We start from the raw sequence: 17,989 nt of genomic DNA, 5'->3' as shown, positions 1-17,989 counted from the left end.
GAGAAAAGGGGGTACAAAAATATTGTCTAAGAAAAAAAGAAAAGAAAATTATCAAATGTGAGGCCAGAGGTTATTTAGGCTGTATAAACAGTGCACACACATACACACAACCGTACACATGCACGCCTCTCCACTTCTAGTCACGACAAAACTACTGATGCAATGCAGCTATAACCAACAACCATGCCATGCCATCAGAATAAAAAAATGATTTTACAACAAACAATCCTACCATTCTGCTTGAGAGAAGTGGAAAATAGAGTGATTACGTCAGAAAATAGAGGGATTACGTGTCTGTCTGTCTGTCTGTCTGTGAGTGAGTGAGTGAGTGAGAGAGTAATGCATGCATTACTAAATTATTCACAGTCAAGATAAATTGATTGATAATGAAATATAAACAATCTACACAATGTTAATGACATTGGCGGTAGTATATTACAGTAGGTAAATGAAGTAAAATGTATAACTTTGAATACATCGCCCTCTAATGGACATGCTCTGTCTAGTGCATGCTTTCCATTATTGTTTGCTAAATAATAATAACAACAACAATAATAGTTTTCTAAATACTGTACGTTGCTTTGAGTAATCGATTTTCTGTTTTCGAGCATGCTGTCTCTCCAGGAGAAGCTGGTCGTAATTGACTGCCAAAATACTGTATAACTATGCACTTTGGCTTTGTGGCACATAAAGGCCTTCAAAAACAGCAGATAGTGAAATATCAAATCTGCCTCTCATCTTTCATGTGTGTATTTACTGTACCATCCTATATTAAGATTGCTAAATGAGACGATGGAGGGTCGACAGTGGACACCAGACAGTGGGTCGACGTCATGAACGTAACCGTTTGTGATCAAACACTATACTCGGAACACTTCAAATGGCCATATATCGGTGACCATTGCTCTGATCAGTGCACGGTAGGACTCAATTTGAAGGCGGCCTGCAAATCTATAGTAATCAAGAGATAGCTAACCACCACACTCCTTCCCACTTGATTTGATTTTTATTTGGATCTCTTTTAGCCTATTGGCTAATCTTCCAACAGTCCAGTCATAAATAAATAAAAAATATTACAGAATACATTAGAGAAAACATTTCAAAATACAATAGTGAAAAAACAATCAAGTATCACAGCATATATCAAAATGCATAACTGGTTGTTTAGTTTCTCACAGGCCGTTCTGCTTGTCAGCATTGACGCGGAGGAGGAGGTCAGGTAGCTCACGTGTGATCGCCTTCTCGAGCCTTTCCATCAGACAACCTTTCAAGTAGGAGCAGTGAGACGACAGGGCTTTGAAGTCAGTGATACTATTGGTGTTGAAGAAATCACGATATGTACTGCGGTTGGGCAGGTCATATTTGTTGACATTGGTCATGCTCAAAATGGATTTGAAGATGTAGAACTTGTCGGGGTCGTCCACAATCCCCTTGAAGACCAGGTTGGGATCACAGAAGAAACCCTGGTTGTCATAGTAGGCTTTAATATAGAGGTCGACCAGGAGAGCGTGGATGCGCACGCGGATGCCGTGCTGGCGGATGAAGGCGATCTTGTTCTCCAGGCGGTTCTGGATCACCATGTTGAGATCCTCCAGGAGGGAGATTTCTTCACGTTTGAAGAGCTCATGGCTGGTGTCAAGTTGGTAGGCGTACGGCCAAAAGGAGCTGACGTAGACTCGGGGAGGCTCGATCACGTTGATGAGGGGGGCTAGGCTCCAGAACAGGGCTCCATACACCTTCATCAAGTCCTGCGTGTCCATTTTGTCAGCCTTGTTGAGGATGATGCGGATCTGGGACTCGCGGCCCTTCAGCTGCTTGAAGATCATCTCCAGTTCCAGCCCCACGTCCAGCTTGGTGGGGTCAAACAATATAAAGATCAGGTCAGCGCGGTCGATGAACCACTGGCAAACATCTTTGAAGGGGTAGCCTGGATAGAAAAAAGAAGACGAATTGTCAATATCACTGTTAGAATTGGAAAGCCCTGCGACTGTGAGTTTGCATGTTCCCCAGCTTCCAGACTGGGACATACCCAGACAGCAGATTGAAGATTGAATGGAATTGGCTTGCCAACTTCATAGGCTGCAGTTAAAACACTGCCTTCTCCAGGGGAAAGATAACCGGCGGCATTCTGCATTTATAACAAATTCTCAAATGACTTTTCAGAAATAAAACGACTTGCAGCCTAGTGCCTCCATGTACTGTATATATATCAGTAGGCACCAGTAATGACCTAAGGGCGAGGTCACGCTGAAACAGAGCTTATTAATACAGCACAGTTAAGAAGCAGGAGTTAAACTATTAATCTGGTGTCTGTGAGGTGTCCCCTGAGTCTCACCTCTCTCTTGCTGCTTGCGGTTTTCCATAATTCCAGGTGTGTCTACAAAGGTGACATGTTCCAGCAGCTTGATGGGCATCTCAATACCCGTCAGCCTTTTCAGGAAGTTCTGGCCAAACTTCTCTAGAGGTGAGAAAGGATGGGAGCTGTCTGCTGCCATGACGATACCCTGGACTTTGCTGGCCTTCTCCCCGTGCATGATTACCGTAAACTCAGAGGTAGTGGGTTGAGCACCTGAGGATGTTGAACAAATTACTATATGAGGAAAACCTGAGAAAAGCTGGTTGTGTCAGAAAGACAGAGAGAAGTCCAGCAAAGAAAAGGACATGTTTTTAATGCAAGATAAGAAGAGAAAGAGACTCATTTTCATGAAGTGGGCAATCAGCTGTTGGCTAACCTGTGAGAAGCTGGTAGGGACCGTCTTTCATGCCCAGGAGATAGTTGATCATTGAGGACTTTCCTACACTCCAAGGTCCCAGTAACAACACCATGGGCTTGGAGGTAATATCCTTTTCTGTAAGAAAAGAACAGTAAAAGAAATTTGTAAAACCGACAAACAAGCATAACCCTCAACTTCACAAATTCATCTCAACATATGGAAAATACGGATATACTATATAAAACAAGGAGAAGCGTCCAGCATACCTGAGATCTGAGGCTGTCCCAGATCGTCGTACTTGTAGGCCTGCATCAGGGGTATGATGGATGAGCGGTAGATGTTTTGCAACTTCTCCAGAGCTAAACGAGAATGAAAAAGCAGTGAGAATAAGTCAGATATGTCAGAGGCCGAAAGGCAACTGGAATGGAAAAATTCACACCCGTGTGAACTGAGTGGTGCAACTCCCCCCTAGACTAGTAGTGTTAACTATACCTTTCCATTTTGCACTAATATGCGCTACTCTAGCATTCCTATCAGAGAAACAAACATTTCAGGCTCGCGAACTTACTCCACCACCAGACATGTGCTTCTAACCTGTTTGGTACTGTGTGTCCTCCTTATCCAGCTGCAGCGTTTCATTGATGTGAGATCTGTCTCTGAGGATGGAGGGGGCATCGTTTTCTTTCTCTGTAAAACACATTCGAAATGTATTGTTAGACGTTGAAAGCTAGACCGTTGACAGTTCCAGACACCTGTGTATAATTGATAAGCTACAGATACGGACAGATGCTCTCAGTAGAGTGCTGTTCAACATTTTCACCACTCGAATTAAATATATCTACTTAGTTTAGTGATCTTTGGATAAACAAATTCAATTATGGCCAAATTTGAACCAGGCCTCCAGCAAGGGCGAGATCCCCGACCGACCGGGCAGTCGGCCGTTTTGGATCTGGAACTCTCTCGTTATGAAATATATGAACCCTGAGTTCTGCAATTATTAGGCTAACACTTTGTAATTAATAGTCTGATTTGTCTTATGCCATATCCTCTAACTGCCTTGTTGACTTTGTTCTACTTATAAAGATAGCTAGCATAATCATTATTGGGCATTCATCTTCATCCTCAAAGTTACCCTACAATTTATATATTATATATTGCAATTATCTAGTTTTACTGTACCATGAATTTGAACTTGTTTGCAGTATTTTTCACATTTTAAGATACAAATATGCAATATAAATATGTTGTGGAAATACTGCCCATCCCTGACAAAGTAGCACAGTACAGTATTATTAACCCAACCATGAACGTATAGTAGAGTAACAGTAGAGAAAATATAGTAGAGAAAGCAGCTAGAAACTTACCCTTGCCTTCTGTGGGATGCAAGAGCAGCATGGAGACAAAGCAGATTGAAATGAAACCCTTCATGATTTTTGAGTCCAGGAGAACTGTGACATTATGCCTCGACACAGACTATTAATACTGTTTAAAAGTAAAAGGGGGTGGGGCCAGCTATTGATCAACTATTGATCTAATCAACAGGCTCTTGAATATCCTGAATGGATGATGAGAAGGTTGGATTGAACCACTGCACGCAATAGGTGCTCATGAAGGTGTGAGACGCATCATCACACATCACACATTCATGGCCATCAATCATCACTGATGCTCTCTCTCTACCATTGACTATTCATATGAATAACACAGAGCAGCCTTAATTATTCTCCACTAAACTGGTCTGTCTGTATTCAAATTATGTACAGGACTTTGACTGTGGAGGGCAGGATTATTGTATACAGTATAGTCTGACGGAAATTAAAAGAAAGTGTAAGCACAGCTGCAGCTAGAAACTATCCCAGATAAATAATTAAAACAGATACCAACAGAAAGTGACTTAAATCTTGCGAGCTGCTTTGAAAGCATAATTTTGCAAGCTAATTAATTCACACAGGATATTCAGTAGATGTGTGTGCTATAGTGTTTCTGGATGGGGGTGCTCGGAATGTTAGAATGATGAAAATGGGTGGTTGTTTAAATGTATGAATGTATGTGGATATTGTGTTTCTAAGCACATCTGTTGCAGTTTGGAATTGTGTATCACATTTTAGCACATTTCCTAGATTAACCTCATAAACCCTATACTTTGTTGACTGCGGTCCCCCAGGGGTCTATACTTGGCCCCCATATTATTTCCCTCTACAATACATCAAATATCTTTGCTGAAAATAGCCGATCTATAAGCTTACAATTTGTTGCTTGTACATCAGCTGTTTTTACAGAATGATTGCCTATTGTTGACAACTCTTTGCCTATTATGACATGCCCAGAATAGGGACGCTAATGTTTATGTTCATGTGATTATTAATTGTATCATGGAAGGAAGAACATCTTATTTAGCGTCGGTTCTTATAGAATTGTGGAATCTGAGGAATAAATGAAAAACACAAATGTTGTCTGATAGGTATTTTTCTTTTGTAGATCTGTTATTTTGGTGGATGACGGTTTTCATGTGATCTATGACTCAGTGTCCCCTATGGTCTTGCAGAATCATGAATTATGAATTGCCCTGTGACTGACATTTGATGTCAGGCTGTCCCACTGACTTTAAAATAGTATGGTTCTGACTGAGTTTCGATAGTAACACTTTTCCCCTAGCCAGCGTTGGTAGATAAGAATTGTTTTGTTTCCGTTGGCCATAACACCCAGCCTCTGTGTTTTTGCCCTTGAAGTTAGTATTCGCTCTAACAGACTGGTAAACTGCACTCAATGACGTGATGCCCTGTCCCCCGGTTCCACTAACTGATATTGCAGGTCCGGACTATCTCTGCCCGTGAGATAGTTCCTGTGTGCAATATTCGTGACGTCTTGCATCTGTCCATTTGTAAACAAATATGTTTTTTGACTTTGTTGTTCAACACATTTTCCGGTGTATTGATTACGGTATGCTATATCAACCATGTTCAATTGAACATGGTCAGAGATCGTTGTGAAACGCTGTCCGGATGGCATGTCTTCTTCTCTCCCGAAACAATGGTGAATATATCTGATTGAACCTCCCTCTAAGTTCTGCTTGTCTGAGTTCTCTTCATTGTGTCTGTCAAATTCATTCTAAGGTATTTTGGTTAACTCGGTTATACTCTGACTTTTACTCATTATAGCCTAAAAGCTTTTTATAACCATTTCTGTAAAGTTACAAGCACTCTGCTTCTATTCTGGTAAAGAGTATTTATGGTATTTAGATTACTTTCTAAAGTATTTATACAGTTCCGGTGTTCCGGAGCTCTCTCTAGCTCCAAGCTCTCTGCTATCGAAGCTTTTCCTTATTTATCATAGTTATTAATTTATACAGTCCTCAGTCTTATGGTGGAAAATTACCCATCAGTGTCTCTTTACTAATTTTATATTATGAACAGCTTTTTCAATGATCCATAGCATAGAGAAATCTTTCCTCGTTCACCAGAGATGTGAGAAAATGTGTCCTTATGTAGCTCCGAGCAGACTGTGTGTGTGTGTGTGTGTGTGTGTGTGTGTGTGTGTGTGTGTGTGTGTGTGTGTGTGTGTGTGTGTGTGTGTGTGTGTGACTGTGTATGAATTTTGTCAAATCGTTATTTTTCAATATTTGTATTAAAACTTTTCAGCAATCACATAGCGACACATTGAGCTTGTAGATCAGCTATTTCTTTTATACTTAAGAGTTTTTAAGTATTTAAACTGTTCCTCAACCTGTGGGTGGGGTCCCCAGATGAATAGCTTAATGTCCAACACTGTTTTCTCACTCAACAGTAAATAAACCAACATACAGTAGAAATGTATTACAGGGTGTCTGCACATTTCTAAAGTGACAATTGGAGGACCTTTAAGACCATTTCATACTGCTAAAATGAAATAAAAATCATCAAAAGTAATCAAACTATACTATAAAAAAGTCAAACATTGGCCAAATTGTGAAATATTACCTGAGAAAGAGGTACATGCTATACAAGATTGTAGATCGGCTAATTTCACAACGTTTATCTGTGGAACAGAGTAAAACAAAATGTAATGCCTCAAAAAAGTAGGCTAATGACTCAACTCCTACAATTCAACGTGCATTTATTTGCATTAAGTATTTTTTGGTGGTGGTCGTGGCCTGGAAAGGCTGAGAGCCACTGCTGTAAAGCACATCATTTTTATACCCAAGTAATAACTACAGTAACTATATTTATGCTACATCAGTAAAATATCTAGGTACTTTTACTTTGAGCAATGCCTTATATACTTCTATTCCACTACTCACTTCATAATCCCTGATGTTATCAAAACCGTGTTTGTCTGTGCCTTTTATGCCCATAAATGGAAATCCCTGATGTCATCAATATAACATTACTATAGTACTGACGTCATACTGTGACAACAGGTACAATGGACTGATTCATGGGAGGGGCGTGTGTGGCACTGTGTGCATTAATGCTGCAGGGGTTTTAGCGTATTCACTGAATTTAGATGTCACAGACATCTCAGTAGGTATATTGGTCATTTGGTAGAATTTTAAGATTGATTTGTAAACATACTAGGAAGCCAGGTTATATTAATGTTTCTTTATTTAGAATCTCTGACAATGCCTCTCAGCCAATCACAATGTGAGGTCTGATGTCACAAGGCCAATATAAGCCTGCACACTTTGAGTTCATTTGTATGGCTCTGTTTCTTTAATCTCTGAGCACTTTGGCCAATTAGCATCCATTAATAGCATTCATTAACAGGTTCTCCAGATTTTGGATATAAAGCGACGTGTTCACAATGTCTATCATGTCCTATAATGGTGGGGCCGTCATGGCCATGCGAGGGAAGGACTGTGTGGCGATTGCAGCCGATCGTAGATTTGGCATTCAGAATCAAATGATCACCACAGATTTCCAAAAGATCTTCCCCATGGGAGACAGGCTGTACGTTGGCCTGGCCGGACTGGCCACTGACGTGCAGACAGTTTCGCAGAGTCTCAAATTCAATCTGAACCTCTATGAATTGAAGGAGGGTCGCCAGATCAAGCCCAAGACCTTCATGAGCGTCGTGTCTAACCTGTTATACGGAAGGCGGTTTGGACCATACTTTATTGAACCCGTGATTGCTGGGCTGGATCCTAAGACCTTTGAACCATTCATCTGCTCCCTGGATTGTATTGGTTGTCCTATGGTGACGGAGGACTTTGTTGTGAGTGGCACGTGCTCCGAGCAGATGTATGGCATGTGTGAGTCACTGTGGGAACCAGACATGGAACCGGAGGACCTATTTGAAACCATCTCCCAGGCAATGCTGAACGCAGTAGACAGGGATGCTGTGTCGGGAATGGGAGTGATTGTACATGTGATTGAGAAAGACAAGGTTACCACACGTACCCTCAAGGCCAGAATGGACTAGAGACGTCTATTCATTACATTCTCATATTTTGTTCTACCTCTGTAGGTATAGCGACTTTTACTTTCCTAGGCAGTGTTGTGGACACCACCTGACATGAAGCAGAAACAACAAGGCTAGAGTGGTGTTTAACATGCTCAGGAAGATCTGAAGCTCAAAGAACAAATCCATCGACCAAAATGTGCATCTTTAACTCGCTAACTAACCGATGCTGCATGGATCTGAGACATGGAGGACAGAAAAACAAACACCACACAGGCTGCAAACATCCATCGACTCCGGAGAATCCCATCTGGTGGAGAGACAAAGTAAGCAATGTGGACCTGTGGAAAAGAACAAGTCAGGATCCCATTGACTTACAAATCCAAAAGAGAAAGTGGAGTTGGATTGGCCACATCCTCAGAACCTGCTACAAATATCACCCGACAAGCCCTGACATGGAACCCCCAGGGGAAAAGGAAACGAGGTCGCCCCAGCTGGAGAAGAAGTGTTTTTTATGCTGTTGCTCTGTATGAGGCTAGCCGTCTGTCTATTTGTGCGTATGTCTGATGGAGATCATCTTGCTAACCGTTGGACCGATCAGTGGAAAATGTCTTGTGCACTCTTGCCATTAGGCCAAGGAAATATACCTTCATGCATTTGTCCCCACATAGATGCGTACTGGTAGCCTACATAGACAACCAGACAGGCTTCCCACATGAAGTCTGGGGTTAATGGACGCTACACCATTTCAATCTAGATCTCAAGATTTATTATTTTATAATGGAAGTCAATGGTGTTCGAATTGGGCTACAACCTTGCCCAAATTTGGGTAAGTTATATATACATCATAGCATTGCTGATGGGCAGAAACGTATTATCTCCATATTTTAACTTAATGTAAATCATACCACAGCGTCACACGAAAGCATCAAAGGTAGCAGATGTACAAGCTTGTAGATATGCTACTTTTGAATCCTGAAAAGTAAGTGTTTTGGACATATGAGGTTTCCACCCGACAGAGACGACAGATAACTGATGTTATAGACTGGAGAAGTCCGAGATCCACATGGACACCAAGCCTTCATTAGACAAAAAAAAACTAATGTTCAAAATGTCACAGTGACGACTAATCAAATCAAACAAAATAAAGAATATATACCGGTACTATGGGGCCTGTCATCTGGATGAGACTTGAAATGGTTTTTTTTCTTGTTTTTTAATCTATGGATTAATATTATTTCATATAGCTTTCATAGGCTATTGCATGTGTATGTTCTTATTATTCATTCTTATCTTATGGTGCCAACTACCAGATAACGTAAACATAGTTCTCCATCAGCCACTGTTAGCCACCTCTTTTGAATGCTTCAGACAGAACATCTGCAGTAGGCTACTTAGCAGGGTGACGCAGTAGACCAGGGGTGTCCAGGCTACTTAGCAGGGTGACGCAGTAGACCAGGGGTGTCCAGGCTACTTAGCAGGGTGACGCAATAGACCAGGGGTGTCCAGGCTACTTAGCAGGGTGACGCAATAGACCAGGGGTGTCCAAACCTTTTTAAGGGTGCCATATTAAAAAAATATTAAAACATGCAAGGGGCCAACTTCATAATGTACCTTCGATTCTAAACGATTCAATTTAACTATCATCTTCAATATTTAATATCAATGGTATTTTGTCAGGTGTGCGCTATGAGCAAAAGGTGTAACTCAGCCTTTTTTCATCCTTTTTACCAAATGTAACCAGACGAACAAGTTAAAAAAAAAAGAACACTCACAAATTATACTCTGGGAAATGCCCACGTTAAAAGACTTTAATGTAAAAGTACGCCATACTGTTGGGCGGGCCGTTCATAATACAATTCAGGTATGAAGCTGCGGGCCGTATACAATTCGCCCCACTGCCACATTTGACATCGTTCAAAGAGTCCAGTAGCAGCACGCTCATAAAGGAGAGGGAAGATTGCTCAGGTAATATGGACACAAATACGTTTTATCTGTAATTAATTAATTAATTAATTGTAACGTCTTTGAGAGGGTCTGTCTGTGTATGGTGTATTGTCTGTTTGTCTAGAGCTAAAATCTTGCAGACTGCACTGGACCAATAAGTGTCACCTTTCTTGCATACGCTGCCATAAGGCAGTACCCAAACTTTACGAATATTATACGGTGCCTATGAGGCCATTTATTATGATCGAGCATCATCTCCTCGTGAGATGGAGATAAAACTGGGAAAGGGGGTTTGCTTTTAACCATAAGGGCGAGTGAGGCCTTTGCTGTTTAGCCTTTTCTTCTTTTCTTTATGGCAATGTCTAGACATTTATTATGTCTAGAACGATTCTTCCAATTCTTCACATCTAGAAAGACTTGGAAAATAGCTGGAGGCACAGATGGAGCCGCAAGGTACAAAATACTAATGTTCTACTAAAATCTCTGTGTTGTAAGTGTAGCAGATATGTTGACCTCTGATCTGGCCGGGTCTAAAATGGTCCAATGGAACATCAAAAAACCAAGAAGGGGTAGCCCACCGTGCCACATTTGTGTTAGCCTCGGTCCCAGGCGTACTCATCTGAGAAGAGAAAAGCCTGGTCACAACCTAAGGCAGAGACGCTATCGGCGGAAGTGTTGCGCCAGAACATCTGTCAGATTTATTTCCCCCGGATACGATATTTTTTCGACCAATCACAACACTTGTTTCATTCACGGAGATGTAAACAGATTTGTAAAGCGTCAACGTAATTTCCTTGAGCGGTACTTCCGTCAAAATCCCACAACTTCCGCCTTCCTTTTGTGCCCATATATGGAAATCCCTGATGTCATCAGTATATGGCCAAACAGGCATGCCGATATGGGCATATCGGTTGGATCGGCGGATCTGGACAACTGGATATCCATACATGTGCATGACCATATTTGGGCATAGCGGTCAGATCTGTGGCTCTGAACATCCTGATCTCCACATACAATATGCCTATATATGGGCGTATCGGGTTTGTTTGTTTATGGTTCTTACGTCGGGGGCCAATATAAGCTTGTGCAGCTAGATTTCATTTAAGCAATGATGCTACCAGTCAATAATTAGGTTACACAGATAGTTTAGACACAATTTGCTAGACTAGACAATGCTGTGGTTTCAGGGCTCCATTCACAATGCCATTGCCTCTGCCAAACAACAGACGAAGATCTTCGTTGTTGTTATCACAGGTGCGGATGAGCAGTCTGTACGGCTGAAGTCCAGCTGGGAGGACGACAACGTTTCGGAAGCTGCACAGAATTGTGTGGCGATCAAAGTGGATGCCAGGAGTGAGACATGCGTGCAGTTCTCCCAGATCTATACGGTGATGTGCATACCATCCAGCTTCTTCATCGGAGAGAACGGCATTCTCCTCGATGTCGTCGCCGGCAGCGTGTCTGCCAAGGAACTCACGGGAACAATCGGAAAAGTCAAACAGATGCACGCTCTGCAGATGCGTGGCAGAGTAGAAGAGTTAACATCGGGCGACACCGCCAAAAGATCTCCGGTGGAAAACCGGGTGACCAGGGAGGAGGAAAAGTTAACAAACACAATAGACGACAGACGGGAACAAAGAAAGAAGGAAGAGCAGGAGATCAAGAAAGAGATGGAGCGGAGGAAGACGGAGAAGGACACATTGAACTTCAAGGGCAAACTGGAGGACTCAAAGAACAAGCAACTCCTGGATGAGTGGACCCGTAAGAAGGCTGAACACAAGGCCGACCGGGAGCGTGTTAAACAGCAGATTGCTTTGGACAGCGTTCACAGAGCTTCACGCTACCATGAGTTGGAGGCCCTCAAGCAGGCAGCACTACAGGCCAAGCAGGCAGAACAAGCCAAGAAGGAGGCCTTAGTCGGGGACAGACGTGACATAGTGAATATACAGTTCCGTCTCCCAGATGGCTCTTCCTTCACCAATCAGTTTCTATCAGACAGCAGTCTGCAGGATGTGCAGCAGTTCGCGGTTCATGAAGTTGGGGGCCGCTGGTCATATGCTAACTTCTCCCTTGCCACCATGTTCCCGCCGCGGAAGTTCGCATATGAGGACCTGAACAAGACCCTGCTTGAGCTAGATCTGGCCCCTAGTGCCTCCATATTGCTTATGCCTCAGACGGGCTGGCCTACCAACACACTGATCCGGTATTCTGGAGATGCAATATGTATTTTATACAACATAATTTTGAATATAACGTTGAATCCCCTGCTAGCTGTATGGAGGTATTTCAGGGGACTCCCCTCTCCCCCAGACACTCCACAGCCCAACGCTTACCCCAGCTCATCATCAGAAGCCACCTCTGATACACCGCAGAGTGAATCCTTCAAGAAGGACGGCAACGTCAACCGGTTACTTGCCCAGGAAGACAGCGAGGACGACAACAACACTTGGAATGGCAACTCCACCCAGCAGATGTAGAGTTGTGCTGTTTTAGAGGGTTATTGTTTTCTCTCTTCCAGGGCTGTGCTCCCTTGCATGGAGTAGATAATAATGTAGCCAGAGGGAGGTCCTTTTCAGTTCAGCTATAGGATTAGACTGCTATTGCCCAGGTGTGGCATGCATAGCGTTAGTCAGTGGCAGTTATTAAGACTGACTCAGTCATGTTGAACATTTTATCGAGTGAACATTGAATGCATTACACTTTGCATGTTGTATTTTTGTGTGCCCATTAAGTATATGTTTAAGTAAGCTGATTAAAGCTATAATAAGAATAAACTTGATTCGGATTACAGCAAAACATCAGCAAGACAGCAACAGTAGTTATTTGGAGGCTATTTGTATCTTTACAGCTGTTCAGCCACAGTTATTTTAATAGTTTTATATCTATGCTGCTACTCTTTTGGGGCGCTAGATCCTCCAACACACCTGGCTTTGTGTTTGCGTGTGCCCCTGTGACGTCATGTGGCACCAAGTCTATGGAATTTTTATGTTTGCTTTAAGCATGCCCCTGTAACTTACATGATCATCATGATAAAAGCTACTTCACAAGTGCAATTTTTTTTTGCCGCTGCATCAATCATTGGTGAGGTTACCCTGCTTATGATGTGTATGATGTTGTTGTTGGTAACATGCGTGTTGGTGTTGATGTTTACTACTGCACACAGCAGAGAAGTTGAGCTTGATATGTGGAGGGAGGTTCAAGTACACACTGGCCATACACCCATATCACTAGGCCTCTCTACCGTGGCTAGTGACTGGCCATACGCCCATACCATTAGGCCTCTCTACTGTGGCTAGTGGCTGGCCATATGCCCATATATACCATTAGGCCTCTCTACCGTGGCTAGTGGCTGGCCATACGCCCATACCATTAGGCCTCTCTACCGTGGCTAGTGGCTGGCCATACGCCCATACCATTAGGCCTCTCTACCGTGGCTAGTGGCTGGCCATACACCCATATCACTAGGCCTCTCTACCGTGGCTAGTGGCTGGCCATACGCCCATACCATTAGGCCTCTCTACCGTGGCTAGTGGCTGGCCATATGCCCATATATAACATTAGGCCTCTCTACCGTGGCTAGTGGCTGGCCATACGCCCATACCATTAGGCCTCTCTACCGTGGCTAGTGGCTGGCCATACGCCCATACCATTAGGCCTCTCTACCGTGGCTAGTGACTGGCCATACGCCCATACCATTAGGCCTCTAACTTGTACACACTGGCCATACGGCCATACCATTAGGCCTCTACCGTGGCTAGTGACTGGCCATACGGCCATACCATTAGGCCTCTAACTTGTACACACTGGCTAGTGACTACCACATGTCCTTCAGTCGCCAAAACAAATGAAAAACGTTTTCAAAAACAGTTTCATTTTAGTTATGAAGCCTTTACTCAGTTCACTCAAAGGAATGTGTAGTCCTTTTCAGATTTTGGTTATTTGCACCACACAAGCAGGCTAAAATGGACATGCCATCAGACTCGGTACACAGAAAGGGCTTGAGTGGTGAATGTATGCAATTCTAAATAAGGCAGCACTGGCCTACTTTGGATTGCAAATAGGAAATGCATGAATCCCACACCCTGTTAAAAACCCATCAGAGTACCTGTTGTAACTGTTTATCTTTATATAACAATCAGAACCATAAAATTGTATGTCTGATTATATTAAATAACAAAAAAAAATAAAGGTGACAAGGTCCTGTACATGCATCAGTTATTCTTTGTACTGTAACCAAACTGTATTGCAGACCAAAATTAACTCAACTGTTGCTTTGAAGTTAAATTGTAATATTTTTTGATCAACCAAAATAATAATTGAATTGAACAATCAAGATTTCAAAGTGCAAATTAAAATGTTCGATCTCTTTAAGTCCCGCAATGTAAAGTTCCTTTCAATGTCGCCAAGGAGTAAGGTATCAAAAAAGTTAGCCCTAGAATTTCTGTGATCTTGCATACAGCCAGGTAATCCCCAAACAGGGTCATCTGTGTCCCCAGGATATATGTTCCCCAGAATCCCCACTTACCTTATGATTAGGGGTTAGGTTCAGGTTAGATTTTAAGTGGGGAACATAGAACCCGGGGAACATATAAACATTCCCACACAAACGTATGGGGCACACAATTGACAGGTACGTTTCCATTGGTGCAGGGTGTATCGCTGGTCAATTTCAGATGACGTTTGTGCTTCCCAAAGGATGTTTTGATTATATTCAGTCCTGCGATCATTCAGGGCCCCTCGCCCTGACAGAATGTTGTCCGTGTGCAGCTCGTGAAAAAGTGCAGATATCTATCTATCTATAAATGCACCAAGTCTCTGTACGTATATATGTCTGTAATCCACATTACTCGAGAACCGTTCCCCCCACCGACTTCCAACTCCACACATGCATTCCACACCACCACAGGGAGTGCAGTGTCCGGAACCAGCTCAAATAGCCCGCGCAGTACTTCTGCCCGGGCTCTGGACCTACAGTACATCTCCATATAGGCTATGGAGCTGGCCTGTAGCCGGGCACCGGTCTAGTTTGACTAAACACACCTTTTGGCCTACTTGTGCGCAAGCAGAGCGCATACATACTGATGTCTATTACAACTGCTGTTCTAAATCCTTGTCCTGTTATTGACCTTATACCTTATACCAACCTTGAAATGTACCGTAGTCACCGTAGCTATAAGACTACACACACACACACACACACACACACACACAGTTACACACACACACACACACACACACACACACGCACGAGCGGAGAGGACTGATCTATGGTTGTGATACTGGAATACATGAAATGTATGTAAGATTGTAGATCTATTTTAGAAAAATCAAGTAATCCATAAAGTCATCAAATAGAAAGACAAATGCATTGCTCAAAAAAGGAGAAAATATATTCCTCACCCAACCTTCAGGAGGCAGGTTCCCCTTTGCCCAAAAGCTCTGAATGGATTCAATACTTTCAAAGCAGAAATGTTCCTTAACCAAACTTTTCTTTCTGCAGATCTAAAAAGTTAATTTCTGGACCTACTACTGGTTTATCAATTTCTGATTATGGTTTAGTATTGTCCTTAAAAGAGTCTCTTTGACAAGCCACCACCAAACAGAACACTCTTTTTGATACCTGTCACCTCACTTCCTGTAGTTTTCCTCCTGCTACGTCACTTCCTTGCCTTTTCCCCACAGCTCCCCTTATGAGCAAACCTTGTCAACAGAAAATCAATGACCATGGTTTAACTATACACAAAACAAATTATATTCAACCATATTTTAACCGATGTATTCCCTTGTTATCACCCAGTATTTCATGTGAGTCATTCTGGTATGAGTTGCGGTCCCTCTGACCTTTTCAAGTGTATTTTATCAATGGGTCATTCATTTTTAAAAGCTTTTTATCATCGATTGAAATGTTCCGTTTAATATTGTGTAAAAATTACATACATTGTATCTTATATTAAGAAATTATGTTGCTTTCTTTCAGTAGACAGTACACCACCTATTTTGTCCATTTTGTCTTGAGCTATTGCTACTAAAAATTTACAAAAATCCATAAATGATGCCATTCACATATACATCTATCTGTGATTTATTGCATGTTTAGTTTTTGAATAAATAGATTCGCACTCAACCCCATTACATTCTCCCTTCCATAACAATAATAAACTGGCCCTCACCTATAGGAAGTCTTCTGAACAACATGCTACAGACTTATTTTACATTTATACTCTCATATTTGGTCGTAGCTTGACAGCTCAATTCTGTTACATGGAATAAAGATAGAAAATAATTAGTTGTGAAAACAATTAGTTGTGAAAATTACGTTTGTTATTTCAACAATATATTTGATTTCTTAACTCATGCATGCCATGTGGTCTCCTCTTAATCCCCACAGGTAGAGTAGTTAGTGGCCATCTTGAGTAAAAAAAAATCACAACCCTGTTCCACTCAACCCCATTAATATATATATTATTCTATATTAAAAAAATAATGTAATGAATGAGATTGGAAAATAATGTTGTTCTGCAAATTAAATGTCCTTATTGTTGTGTGTTCATTTCAAAAAAGATAAAATCCAAATTGTACATGGTTTGGTGGAATGACTCATGTTTCATTTTCTTTCAATAGGCCTACTCATAACAGGACAGGAAATATTTCTTCACACATTTATATGGCAGTGTCACCTTTGTGCCCATATATGGAGATTTCTGAATCTGTCTGTCTACCTGTGTTAATGTTAATGTATGCCCTTATGGAGATTATTGATGTCATCAGCATATCGGGGGGAATGGCGGTTGTGGAAAGTCCTTGTGCAGTAAACGCCTGACTGAGGAGAATGTGTGGAGAATGTCTGAAGAGTGCAAATTGACATGTGTGGGGAAATTTGACAGGTGTGGGGAACTTCCCAAATCAAGCTTTGGCTGGGGTTGCCATGGCAATCAATTGGTTAGTTTGGGCCACGTCTGGAGACTCTTCCGGCGGTTCTGGACAACCCGTTGGGAACTGCACTCCCTCGGGTCGTCAGCGACGTGTGAGGCAAATTTGAAGTCGGTCGGGCTAACTGTTCTCGAGATGGATTACAGACGTAGGCCTACAGAGATTCCTTGTAAGATATAATGTGAATATTAAAGTATGATTATGAATAGCATGTCAATTAAGTGTCAATTAAGTGCACAATAATCATCTCCCCCTCTATTGTCTTGACACCACCGGTTGTCTTCGTGTACCCTGTCTTCTTCCTCCTTTGTTAAGTCACTTTTAATGTTAAATGTCTTCCTGAGCTCCTCCGTGGTTTTGCCTTTGATCATGTTGGCCACCCACCTGAAGGTAACATCTAACAATCCTTGGATGTCTAAATAGTTGGCAACCATGATAAGTTCAAACAGGGTGCCCTGGTCAACGTCGAGGAACTTCTGAACCCACACAGAGATTTCATGTGTCCCCGTGCCCCTGTCCTGGGGCGGAGGAGGGGGGTTGTCTTTGTGATGGGCGAACCACTCGATCACCTTCTTGAGGATGGCAGTGTTTACATATGGGAGAGAAATTGGGTCATCATCTACTTCATCATCCATTCCCAAATCTTCTAACATAGTCTTGATGACGACAGATTGCTCAGCCATTTCCACAGGCACTTCGAAGATTTCTCCGTTGGCGCTTTGCAACTTTATTTGGGGCATAATTGTGAATGTTTATAGTCAACTCACCGCTAAAGACAAAGAAAATTACTGAAACAAGAGCTCAAGTATTCTGTCGTGGCTATAAACTTCTTTAGTCAAGGCTATAAACTTCTGTAGTCATGGCTATAAAGCTGAGAGCTGTCCTTTTTTTGCTGTGTAAGTCTGCTGTCAGAGGGATGTGTCATTATTCCGCTGTCAGAGTGACGTGTCGTCATTCCCATTATACTCTCTGAAGATCCAAGTGATGGCGTCAGTGTTGGTATGCCCATATATGGGTATTCA

The 17,989-nt window shown here is 42.2% G+C and overlaps 4 protein-coding genes across 4 annotated transcripts; 2 read left to right on the top strand and 2 right to left on the bottom strand.

Annotated features, from left to right (window-relative positions):
- Positions 1-1,172: 1,172 nt before the first annotated feature.
- Positions 1,173-4,109, bottom strand: LOC310868606 (sarcalumenin-like; the record flags this gene model as incomplete). Its single annotated transcript, XM_083779062.1, has 6 exons — positions 1,173-1,927; positions 2,336-2,569; positions 2,733-2,849; positions 2,981-3,073; positions 3,309-3,401; positions 4,079-4,109. 6 exons carry the CDS (start codon positions 4,107-4,109, stop codon positions 1,173-1,175), a joined length of 1,323 nt encoding a protein of 440 aa, XP_083635188.1.
- A 3,384-nt stretch (positions 4,110-7,493) lies between these two features.
- On the top strand, positions 7,494-8,111 carry LOC310869467 (proteasome subunit beta type-3-like; the record flags this gene model as incomplete). The annotated part of the gene is made up of 1 exon (XM_083780219.1): positions 7,494-8,111. The coding sequence occupies one exon, from the start codon at positions 7,494-7,496 to the stop codon at positions 8,109-8,111; it is 618 nt and encodes a 205-aa protein (XP_083636345.1).
- A 3,098-nt stretch (positions 8,112-11,209) lies between these two features.
- Positions 11,210-12,514, top strand: LOC310868605 (UBX domain-containing protein 4-like; the record flags this gene model as incomplete). The annotated part of the gene is made up of 2 exons (XM_083779061.1): positions 11,210-12,240; positions 12,328-12,514. The coding sequence occupies 2 exons, from the start codon at positions 11,210-11,212 to the stop codon at positions 12,512-12,514; spliced, it is 1,218 nt and encodes a 405-aa protein (XP_083635187.1).
- Positions 12,515-17,191: 4,677 nt separating this feature from the next.
- Positions 17,192-17,707, bottom strand: LOC310868604 (S-phase kinase-associated protein 1-like; the record flags this gene model as incomplete). The annotated part of the gene is made up of 1 exon (XM_083779060.1): positions 17,192-17,707. The coding sequence occupies one exon, from the start codon at positions 17,705-17,707 to the stop codon at positions 17,192-17,194; it is 516 nt and encodes a 171-aa protein (XP_083635186.1).
- Between the last annotated feature and the right edge of the window lie 282 nt (positions 17,708-17,989).

This window comes from Protomyctophum parallelum, assembly GCF_964188405.1.
Source record: "Protomyctophum parallelum genome assembly, chromosome: 13".
Taxonomy (NCBI): domain Eukaryota; kingdom Metazoa; phylum Chordata; class Actinopteri; order Myctophiformes; family Myctophidae; genus Protomyctophum; species Protomyctophum parallelum.
The sequence above is the reverse complement of the archived record's forward strand: the minus strand, read 5'-3'. Positions and strand labels throughout refer to the sequence as shown.